A 12279-nucleotide genomic window follows, 5' to 3' on the forward strand; every position below is an offset into this window, starting at 1 on the left:
TAAATGAAGCCTTTAGTATACATCTGTAGTATTCCTTGATGCTTCGATATTAATGTAGTTTTGCTTAAATTTGTGGAAATGGTAAGGTTTACTATAATTACTCGATAGCATAGTGATTAACATACTACAGTGCTGTAGTGTAGTTGTGTCAGGAAGGGCATTCGGCGTAAGACTGCCAAATTAAAACATACAGACAAGGGAGCAGCTCAGATTAGCTTTGACTCTAATTGCCAACATGAAGATGTATATGAATTAAAGGCTTTAACTTTGCTGCATTTGGACAAATGGTAATGCAGCTTGGGAGCCTTAAGAGCTGATATTAGTGTTGGCTCTTATATCGCTGATCCGAGTCAGTACCGAGGTCATCAAAAAGACCAAGAATTCCTATTACTGGCCTGGGTGAGCGTCCGACAGCACTTGAACGCAGCAAGACGCGGTACTGCTTGGGCGTCATGACGTCAGCAGTCGTGCCTTTCCTTCCGTGTTTCCCTGAACTTTGCCGTGAATGTTTACAACCGCGTCTTCCCGCGTTTTGGCAGAACAGCAAGTTAGCGAGCGCCGGCGGCTGTATGTGGCTCATTAGTGAGTGTGGACGATGATTAAAACGGAGAGAGTCCTGCATTTGAAAAGCTGCGTGGGGCGGAAGGTCCGAGTGGTCCGGGAACACTATCTGAGAGAGCGGGTTCCCTGCTGCAGCTCACTGTGTCAGGCCGACTGTGTAAATGGTAAAATCAGCTAAATCTCAAATTCACAAAAACAGCTCTTTGTTTGCTGCTATAGAAGTATCTAACGTTGCTGTTAATGCAATACTGGCAGGTAGTGGTTTGGGGGCGTACACAATCAAATGAGGAAAAATAACTTGTTTTAACACGTAATTTTTATTATATTATATTTTGCTTCACTGTAACATGAATCGTGAAATAGCAAAGTACATACAGTATGACCCAAAGCTAGAATTACCTTGTATGACAGTTAAATGGCAAATCCCACCTGTGCACAGATAAGAGGCAAGGGGTGTTGTGCCAAAAAGTGATTGTCTGCCAAAAACTGATTTCCGGTATTTGCCGAAAACTGATTGCTTGTATTTAAACTGCTATAAATAACTTATTGGTCTATAATATGTGAAACATATGTCAAATGTATCCCTCATCAATGATATCAAGTCATCTTGAGCAACAAACAACATTCCTGTAAGAAGGTAGAAGCCGCAATCAGTTTTTGGCAGTGACTTTTATATAAGCTTTATTTATAATAATAATAATGGATTGGATTTATATAGCGCTTTTCAAGGCACCCAAAGCGCTTTACAATGCCATTATTCATTCACGCTCACATTCATACACTGGTGGAGGCAAGCTACGGTTGTAGCCACAGCTGCCCTGGGGCAGACTGACAGAGGCGAGGCTGCCATATCGCGCCAGAGGGGCACTTAAAATGCACTTAAAAAAATTCCTGTTCACTTTAAAAATGTCTCTTTTAAGAGCAATCTGGCCAAGAGGACAGCTGAAATTGCAATAAAAGCAAAAATAGTTCTGTAAACATATGTTAAGTGACAAAAGGGAGCTGACTGGTTATAATGTAACCAGTTACAAAGATACTTGAGAAACAGGTAATTTTTTAATTTTATATATAACCCCTTTGTAATACCTGTTCACCAAAGTCTATTTAGCAACATATGTTACGATATTACACATAAAAAAACACACGGAAACATTGGAAATCAGTTTTTGGCAGGCAATCACTTTTTGGCACAACAGTGCACCAGTCTGACTTTGTCTAGGTCAGGTGTAAAACCAGTACTTTGTTCTGCCCATACAAGCTACCGATCTGAGACCAATGTTAAATTAATATGCGCTATTCCTCACTGTGAGGAAGAAACTCTTTGATGTAAGAGGCAGTCAGGATGCACTCAAAGATTCCTTCCTGATTTTGTAAAATGTTAGTAAAATGCAGCAAATGAATACATCCAAGAATATACGTTTAGTGAGTTAGTGTTTATTGGTTAAAAAATACATTTGAAGGGATGAAAACAAAAAGCATGTTTTTGTTTTCACTAAATGTATTTGGACTAGTTAATTTTAGCTCAGTGTAAGAATCTTTATTGATCTGTGCTTTATGGTTATGACAGTTCTTCTTTCACTGCTCTCAGTCTTAATCTAAGTGCACATCTTCATATGCATGTAATGCATGGAGTGGAGCTGATGAGAGACAGGTGAATTGGTGTAATATTAATCAAGTTGACACAATCAACAGTACTATCGTAAGTACAATAAAGTGTTCATAGTAGTTGTTAAACCAAATATATTTAGTGAGAGCATGAAAGCAAGAGAGAAAAGCCAACAGGTTTGTAGAGCTTTTTAGTGATGTCCACTCACTTGACCACAGTTTGTTAGAAGCATTCAAAGAAAAGCTTTGGGCATAGCAGGTGTAAAATGCCTCCAGGCTGCCAGCTCTTTTGCTGTTGGTTTCCTTCATGCTATGATCAGCTGGTGATCTGCTGCTGACAGTGGGGATGTAAACGCAGAACAGTGTAGAACTGGACAGATTAGAGCGTTGTCACCAATACCTTGTTTTGCTTTTTGAGTCTGGACTGCATTGATATGTGATCCAAATACTGGATAGGTGCACCTGTAGTGAAGAACAATCACTTAAGCTTGCACATTTGTGCTGCTGTTTAGTGTTTGAGGTGAGAATGATCAGCGCTTTTATGAAATATCAGTCCGAGTTTAAGAGGTTTTATCCTGTGTATATTGACTTCATCTTAATCCAGATCTTCCTTGTGTTTGTAGGTTATACAGCACACTGAAAACATTGTGAGCCACACCTCATGTCTTTGCATTTTGCTTGGAAAATAGAAAATAGGTGCAACAATTTATTGAAATATCTGAAAACTTAAAAAGAAATACATTGTATAAGACATGCCAGGTTTATGTTTATGTCAAGTTTTAGGCTAATAGTGCTGCGGATATCAGCCTGTTGGTGAAAAAGCACTATTTTATGAATGTCAGACTGCATTATCTTTGGCATTTTTCATAGATTCAGCTAAAGAAATTGGAAAAAGATACAATGTAATTATTTAATTATTTATTTATTTTTGCTGTCTTATAATGTCTAGATATAATCCTGGTTCATCCCTTGAGTTAGGTGTTTTTTATGAATGATTCATAGGTTAGGCTTAACAAATTAAAACAAAATGAAAATAGTTGGTATAATAACTGTGAGTGAAAAACCATCAAGTGTCCAAAGAAAGTCTTTTAGAAAACCTGGAAAACTGCCGCGGGGCAGCTCACTGTTAATATGATGGGTCATAATCAAGATAGACTGCATTATAGTCTGCATAATAATAACTTGTACCGAAATATGTCAAAGTAACAATAAATGTAATTTTTTGCCATATAATATGCTGATGATCATCTGGTGTGCAAATAAAGTAAAAACAAGTATTTTAAAGGGAGTGATGTGTAAGCACAATAAACTCTTTATATGGGACATTTTTGAAAATATTTAAATGCATTTCTCTGGATGTACATCGATTCCTGTAATCTGTGCAACGTTTAGTAGGAAACAAGCAAATGTAAAAGAAGGATGCTTTTAAGTGTCTTTTGGCACAGTTGATAACATTTCCAATAGGAAATCAAGCAAATAAAGAGCTGTAGAAACAAGAATTTATCGCTGAACATAGATCTTCCCAAACAGATGGAAAGCTGCTGCCCGGAGATTTGACCCATTATGTGGTGCCTGATGTTGCTGTCGTAGTCGACTACCTGGAGATCTTGGAGTTCAGAGAGCTGCAGGGCATCATCTTCACCCAGACTGCTTGCCAGGCTCTGCAGAACAAGAATCGCAGGTACAATTGTTTGGGTTTTTTTGTTTTTGTTTTTGTTTTGGCAAGAAGATTACTGGGAAGTAAACAGGTGAGTACTGATGTTCTGTTTTTGTTATTTGTGGCCCCTTTTGTTACATGGAAACTGTTTTAGTTCTTCATCATATAGCTTTTGAACACTTAGCCCATGTAGTGTTGAAGAGACACATTGACCACTGAAATCAGTAAATGCTGATCCATCCATCCTGGATATGTGTTATCCAGTCTGTCGCAGGGCTAACACACAGACAGGAGACAACCATTCGCACTCACACCTACCTAATTTTGTGTTTCCAATTAACCTATCCCCACTAACTGCATGTCTTCGGACTGTGGGAGGAAGCTGGAGAACATGGGGAGAACATGCAAACTCCACACAGAAAGACCCCGGCCTGATGATGGAATTGAACTCAGGACCTTCTTGCTGTGAGGCAACAGTGCTAACCACTGAACCACCGTGCTGTAAATGCTGATATCAGGCAAAATACCAGCTGATACCAGTATTAGGCTGATGAATTGGTTAATCGCTAACAAGTAACCAGCTCTTTATTCTATGTATCTTGTAAATGGAAAGGAGAATACTCCACTTTTTACTACTTTTTAGCCAAACACAGTAAAACTAAACTAAACTGGGACATGGCTCTGAAGCTAGCTAGATGAATACAAACATCTCAGCTTGCAGCATAAGGAGCTTGAACAGACATTTGAGAGCTACCTGAAGCATTTTGTGTTTTTGCATCTGTGCTGTTTGCACCGTTTAAATCAAACTCTAGTTCATTTTTCCTGCTGTTCGGTTTTGTTTGAGCAGATGTAAACATAGTCATTTCACTCTCTTACATGCCAACATAACGGCACCAGTATATATTAGAGGATGTGGCTTTGGTCCAGTTTCAAACGTACTCCAGTGTGGTTTTTATTATGGTGAGTACTTAATCCGACCTCAATCTGACCCAACTACCTGTTGTACCCTACAGGATTTAGCGAAGCATCTTCTCTCATGTAGGTCGGTATAATTTGTATTCTGGGCTGTGGCAGAGTAACAGATATTCATTAAAATGAATGCAACTTCTCCGCGTTGTTAACTATCCCCAAACACGGCACCTGCTTCCTGAAATACTCAGTAGCCCATCTGGAACCAGTAACCTAGCCGTGCTCAAAGTCTTTTAAATGACTTTCCTCCCCATTCTGATGCTCTTTTTGAATTTCTGTTTGAAATGTTGGAGTTGCATTCATAATTCATAGTCAAGCTGTTAGCTGTGTGCCCAGCTTAACCTAGCTACACACGTTTTTAGACTTTGACCAGGGGTCAGCCTCATTATATCAAAAGCTCTGCTGACAAAGCTAAAAGAGACACAGCCTGTGACTTGAAATATGTGTCCAGCATAAACATGCAGGAGAGCTTTGGACAAACTTGATGAGCACTGTAAATAAGAAGTCCCACGTGAACTCGGGTTTCAGTCCAGTTTATTTCTGATTTGTGCTCACACAGCCATTTTACAGTGTTGCATCATTAATATGATGAGGCTTCACTTTGATAGTGTTCGGTGGACATCTGGTGAAACATACAGAGTTGTCATACTGAATCACTACTTACTGTTTTCCATTGACTTTAACGTACACGGCAAAGAGAAAAAAGCTTCATCGTGGACTCTCTTTGCAGTTTCACTTTTGCAGAATTGCTGAATTTTCTATACATCATCTTTATTAGCTCAACTAGAGATCGGGGCATTTGTAGACCTTTATTTCTCATTTCATCTGTTTGATCAGTACAAGTGTTAATTTTTAGTGTAAAACAGCTACTGCATGTACTCTGCTGTTTTAGTTCACCAAAAACTTTGATTTTTTTTTAACTGGGCTTTTATTGTGAAACTCAATTAAAGGATAACAAAGCCAGGTGGCATCCTCTTTCACTAATTTCAGATCAGGATCTTATGTTTAGGTCTATTGCATATTATATAACAGGCAACTCTTTGTTTTGTTTTGATTTTTACAAAAAAAGAGTTAATTTAAAAAATGAGTCTGTGCCAAAATGAACAAGGGAACATAAATAAAAAGTTAAGAAAAGTCAACATACGTTGCTTTGATCTGTTTTTTCTCCCTTGTGCTTCAGGGTTAACGTTCTGTTAACATCCCCCACTGATAGGTTTGTGTAGCACACACCTATTGCTGGAATGCCAAGACAATTCTACTACAATGGCAAAAGCAAGATGCAAGTCACCAGAGCTCTTTGTGTTGCTCGTGCACGAGGGAGAGAACTGTGACGAGCGCTGTTCCTTCCGCTCGAACCCCAGTCACTCTCAGTTAGCTCCCCCGTAGCACTGCTCTTTATTGTGGTTACATGAATATGCATAGGTTCATTAACATATGACGTCTTACACAAGCATACATGTGAACAAAGAATACCGTCTGTGTGTATGTGTAGGTATGCGTGTGTGTGTGTGTGTCAAGATGTGACCCTGTGAACGACTCCCCAAAGCCGGTGCCAGGAGTCCAGTGGTCCACCTAAACAAAGGGCTCTTATACTTAAACAGATACAGAGTAGGTGTCCTCCCATAGTATAAATCAGTAAGAGAAGGTATGACCTCTCTCATGACCTTAGGATGTGTGTGCATGACAGAGTGCTCTGGAAGGCACACAAAGTCTTTGCAGACTACTAAGGATCAGACCTTTATCATTATGCAATCGATTATAAACCTCTAAGCATATATGAATATATATTTCTAAGCATAAATGACAATCCACAATATAAACCTAACACCCACCATTCTCCCAAACTAATGATAGGGTTTCTTGAGTGTAATTTATGATTTTATTGAATGTACTTGTTTTTTTGTCATGTGCGTTTGTGCAGGTATTACAACCGGCTGCGAACCCTTGTCAAAGACCCTCGACACGACTGCGTGCTGTTTGCCAATGAATTTCAGAAGTACGCTTACTGTCCACGAGAGAAGGGCGAGAGCCAGGAAAAATGGCAGACCAGGTCGGTGCTCATTATTTACCACACTCACTGAAGTGTTTACATTAGCTTGTGCTATGCTACAGTCAAGATGCTGCAGCACATGTATCATAGAAATAAAGTCTTTTCCTTTCTCATGTTTTCCTCTTTGTCATGTTTTTTCTTGTACTTATACTTCTTTGACTTCCTTTTGTTTTTCTGGGTCAAAGTGTGACGTTACATGTTTCACTATGTGAAATTTGTAAATCTCATTAATTAAAATGGAGATTATGCTAATTAAACATATTCAGTTCAGTTCAATTTTATTTATATTGAGCAAAAATGCCAACAAAAATCCCCAATATTGCCTATTGCAGCGTAACTAAGGGAGGATTCAGGGTCACTCAATCCAGCCCTAACTATAAATCAGAAAAGAAAGTTTTAATCCTAATCTTAATAGTCGAGAGGGCGTCAGTCTCCCGTGTCTAAATAGGAAGCTGGTTCTACAAAAAAGGGCTTGAAGGCTGATGCTCTGCCTCCCATTCTACTTTTGTAAACCCCACAAATAAGCCCGCAGTCTGAGAGCAAAGTGGGTGTGTAAAATGGGTTTGATTATTCAAGGCTTTTATGTGTAAGAAGAGGAATTTTAAATTAAATTCTGGATTTAACAGGGAAGCCAGCATGGGAGAAATATGTTCTGTTTTTCTAGGATTGGATTAACTGAAGGTTTTTCAAATTATGTTTTTAGGACATCCTGATAATCATCCAATCACCCAAAATGTCTTTGACTGTACCTCCTGACTACTTCTGCTCAGCAACTCTTGAAAGGAAATTGTGTTTCTAAAAATGTCAAGTTGCCATATCTGGGTTTCAAAAAAATATTTTGGGAAAGTGACATAAATGTATAGTTCACATGTGCGCAAAATTCATCTGGGAGATTTAATTTAAGAAAGTTTAAAATTTAAACATTAAATTTTAACTTTCTTTCAAATTGTGCAACAGGCCAGCGGTGCAGATGCATATGGCACTTAGAGCGCATGTACTGGCTAAGATGTCAATCAAGCATTCCTAGTGTTTTGTCCCAATAGGGGTTCAATGGGTAAAGGGGTAATTTTAACGTTTTAAAAAATGTTTTTCCTCTACTTCAGGTAGAAAACAAGTGCAGGAACAAAGAAATCAGGAGGACTTGTGAATGGCAGCTTAAAGTTATTAATATTTATACCAGTTTAATACAGAAAAGCACCAAAATGATTTAATGAGTGTTTTTGATAATAGAGACTTTGTTGTAATGTTAATCATGATCTGACAAACTTTTATGTTGTGCCAAAAAAATGAAACTAGAAGTGCAGTGTGTACTCATGAAATGTGTTTATTATATAGATAAGGCACTCAATTATTTATTATTTATATTCTTTCTGTGGAAGCACCATTTGAATTACAAGTAGTGTGAAATTATAACTACCACCTACAAAACAGCAAAAACTTAGTGGGAGATGTTAAAGATTACTGCTTTAGCGGGTAATTTGCCTTCATGCATCTTATGCTAAACTTGTGAGTTCATTTAATGTGTGTGTGTATGTGTGTGTGTAGGTGTGTGTACTCAGCTGCAGTGTGGTACTACAACCACCTGGCAGGAATGATGAATATAGTGATGATCACTGAGGATCCCGAGGCCGTAGCTCAGTTCAGCAGCCTCACGTGTGGAGTGTACGTCATCTCTGTCCAGGTATATGAAATGCCTTTATAATACCATCTACTCTACTCTATATCAGCTTCTTATATGTAGCCACCTTACAGGGTTTTATCATCATGCATTTAGAGAAACTCATGGTTTGAACACCTAAAATTGAAAGTCAGCTCTTTGTGTGACATTGTAAAGTCGTTGTGTTGGAACCTATGTGATGGAACAATTGGTTGGTCTGTATTATTTCAATAATCTTCAATGGGACTATTGTAGCATATAGTAGGCATTACGTTTTGAAACACTTACATGTTTGGCAACAGTATTAGTGGTTATTATCAAACTTTCAGTCATTACACATGATTTCCTGGTTAAGCGACAAAATGTAAATATATGTGGCATTTAGTCTGTCTACATACAGAGAGCTACACTTTGTTTTTCAATTCGTGTCGGCCTAGCAAGCATGCTGTGGTTGTATAAAACACAGTGACAATGAGTCAGAAAACTATTAAACTAGTATGTAAATGAGAATTTAACTAAAGTTGAAGGTCACAGCGTCATTTGTGACGATCCGAGCTCTATGTCAGAAAAAAAACAGTTACAGTTTTTACCTATTTGTCGACACACTGGTATCGCCATTTAAAATGGTCAATAAATGACAGTTAAAGTAAAGAAGAGAGTGTAGAAACACCCTTTAGCCATGTTATGGGTATTGATATTGTATGTTTGGCTTTACAGGGTACTCTGCATCTTTCCTCTTGGCAACGTGTTTGGAACGCCGCAAACACGAGCAGAGAGTAAAATCGTACTGATACCAAGTCTGATATTTATTTAAAGAAAAAAGAGAAAAGAGCAGTACTTCTACATGCTAATAGCCGTCAAATTAATATTACATCACTTTCTATTGTGATACATTTTTGATACATTGCTGCCAGATTTGTATATTTTTATCCAAATTCCTGCCACTTTGACTTGCCACACTGCAAAGTACTTCAGGATTCCTTCATGAATCGTTGCTCTGTGAGATTAACTGAATCGGTGCTGTGGCTAACATGTACTTATAAAAGTGTAGTTATCTACTCTCCGTGATACATTCTGTGTGGACTAGACACAAACATCCATGCTGTCTGACCAGACACACCACACAGCTTATTTCCCACTTGCATTGAGAAAAATAATGTAGCTATAATGATCACATACGAATGGATACTGCTGTAATTACAAAGTGTAAGTTAGTAGATATTGGCTGAACATGATATTAGATAACAGAATAATAGAATGTTTGAATTTCTCTCATTTATTTGTCTTTACAGCTTTAGTTCTGCCAACTCATTCAGTCTTTTTTATATAATGTAACATAATTTTTATACTCTGACTGTAATACTGTACATAGGCTGTAATAATTATTGTATACCTTGTATTTTAAGTTTACATTCACTCATCATGAGCATGGCTGTCATGGTCATTTGGTACTTCTGATAATTTCTTTAAACCAATCTTTGTGCAGCGCACAACTTTAATAAGTTAAAAAAAAAGAATTCAGTGTAAAAGTTTGAATTCATTTTTGATTTTCTGTAAAATCCACATCCTCGTACAATTCTGGGTAGATATTGGACCAATTTTCAACCAGAATTGGTAGAATTCATTTAAATTGGTTGGTTTCCTAAAACGGTCCTGACGTTTAAGCACTGTCCAAAAATTATCAACAGGGTTGAGGTTGTTGCTTTGGGAAGCCCATTCCAAAAACTCGCTTTATTCATTCTGAAACCAGTTTCTATATCTATTTTACTATTATTGTAATACTAATACTGATGAGGCCTAACTGTATCAAAAGTTTTAACCATCTGGCTGTTGATTTGAGGTGAATTTGAAAAATTGTACTCTTTCTCTTTCTCGAATCTGATAAGGTTAAGTGGAAGAGGATCCAAAACTTAGGCCTTTGCAGGGATATTACTAGAACTAAGAAGGCCAATTGAAGTAATTTATTTCTTGACCTGTGTGTTTTTCCTTTGCCAGGATTATTTGCAAAGCTTCTGGTCAGATCTGCAGGCAGCCCATGAACTGTTTAGCTCCATTTCTCAGGCACAACAAGAGACAGAGGGCGACGATGGGGAGAAAGAGTTTCCCGAACATCTTCCCGCTGAAGTCCTGGAGGCTGGTATAAAGTCTGAACGTTACATTCAGGTAAAAATTTACCAACCTGTTGTTGGGTCTAACACTTAAACCCCACTGACTCAGAGACCAATCACTTGTGCACAAAAGCAAGACCACAGCACTTTCTGTCTTTTACTTGCTGCAAGGGGAGAAGCTCTTCATCTGATCTTAGCCCAACTCCAGCCTTCCCTCACAGCCTTTTTATTAACTTCAGTGGTTACACAAACGTCTCATTAATCAGATAAGACGTCTCTGCAAGAGTGAACATGTGATGTGTGTGAATGTGTGTCTCTGTGAGCATGTGATGTGATCAGTGATATGTGTGTGTGTGTGTCTGTGCAGAACACAGAGGTGAGCATTCATGCTAAAGATCTAATCGTCCTGCACAATGAAACCATATTGATCCACAATTCTCTAACACCTGTTTTAAGTATACTGAATCTCTCTTTAAAACACGAGTTTAAAACAACTGCAGGAACAAAGTTTAAATATTTTAGTAGCTTTAAACCTGTTCATTTTTCAGAGAAACTGCAGGTACCTTTAATACATATACTAATCTATACTAACGAAATACACTGATGAGTGTAGGAAGTGTGCTGAGGAGGTAGGAGTATTTGAGGGGCTGATGAATAAAGAAAATGAGATGAAGAGCAGGACTGTTATTGAATGAAGAAGATATGAACTGTCTCTAATTTTTCTTGCAGTTTAATTTTAAAGGAGAGAGACAGAAAAAAACACATTATTATTAGAAAAAAGTCATAAAGGGATTGGCAAGTTATTTTCAGTGAGTCCCCAAGCAGAACATGGGTTAGTATTTGGGGTAGAGTCCTTTGTTGCCAAGTACAGTGGTAAGACTTTTCTTGGTATCAAGTGGAGTAGTATGTTACCAGTGGTGTTCTTGAAGGCTGTGGTCCAAACTGCCTTCGGACCATCCATGTACTGCCTTATGTTTAAGAAAAGTAATGAGCAATGTGCAATACATAACTTTTTCGGGTAACGACTCCAACATTGGTGAAGAGGTTGTAATGGAAGAAATCAATTCTGTGGACAGGTGTGCTTTATACAAATAATGTGCTGAGATCAGGAGTGTCTGTAATTGACTGATTGGCTGTATTTTGTGTACCACAAAGAGCGCACAGCCAATCTGTGGAAGCCAAAATTCTGGCTGGGTTGTAGGGCATCAAATACTTCACTCAGGGACCTGCAAGTCACCTTATAGCTTTTATTTAATGTGTTTTTGCTTCTGGGTTTTTGGTTGATATTTTGTCGCTCTCCATTAAATGAAACTAACATTAAAGAAATAACATGAATAATTGTTCTTTCTTTGTTACTGAGGAAACCTACAAATTCAGCAGTGATAATTATTTCCCCAACTGTACCTGAGGAGGTATGGAGATGTCATAAAGAGAAGGCAGTGGAGTTTTTCACCAGATTGTTTAACACAACCTCAGTGGCAGAAGAGTAAATGTGTTGTTTCGTTCCTTTTTTCTAGGGTACACTGAATGTTAATAAGCATCGGGCACAGAATGAGGCTTTCGTCAGGCCGAAGAACTTCTCAACCAAGAGCACAGGTGAAAACTACAGAAACGCCTTACATTTTCAAAACAGGTGGAACAGACACATTAAACTTATTTTTGCTAAACGTTT

At 38.1% G+C, this 12279-nt stretch overlaps 1 protein-coding gene across 1 annotated transcript in view; it reads left to right on the top strand.

The window, feature by feature from the left end:
* The first annotated feature begins 450 nt into the window (after positions 1 to 450).
* dis3l (DIS3 like exosome 3'-5' exoribonuclease) overlaps positions 451 to 12279 on the top strand; it is a 40330-nt gene continuing 28501 nt past the window's right edge. Inside the window, exons 1-6 of the mRNA XM_003452613.5 lie at positions 451 to 725; positions 3697 to 3847; positions 6714 to 6842; positions 8388 to 8523; positions 10495 to 10662; positions 12125 to 12203. Coding sequence (XP_003452661.1) covers positions 596 to 725; positions 3697 to 3847; positions 6714 to 6842; positions 8388 to 8523; positions 10495 to 10662; positions 12125 to 12203 — 793 coding nt within the window. The 5' untranslated portion in view covers positions 451 to 595. The remainder of the gene's footprint in view (positions 726 to 3696; positions 3848 to 6713; positions 6843 to 8387; positions 8524 to 10494; positions 10663 to 12124; positions 12204 to 12279) is intronic.

This window comes from Oreochromis niloticus, linkage group LG1 (genome assembly GCF_001858045.2).
Source record: "Oreochromis niloticus isolate F11D_XX linkage group LG1, O_niloticus_UMD_NMBU, whole genome shotgun sequence".
Taxonomy (NCBI): Eukaryota; Metazoa; Chordata; class Actinopteri; order Cichliformes; family Cichlidae; genus Oreochromis; species Oreochromis niloticus.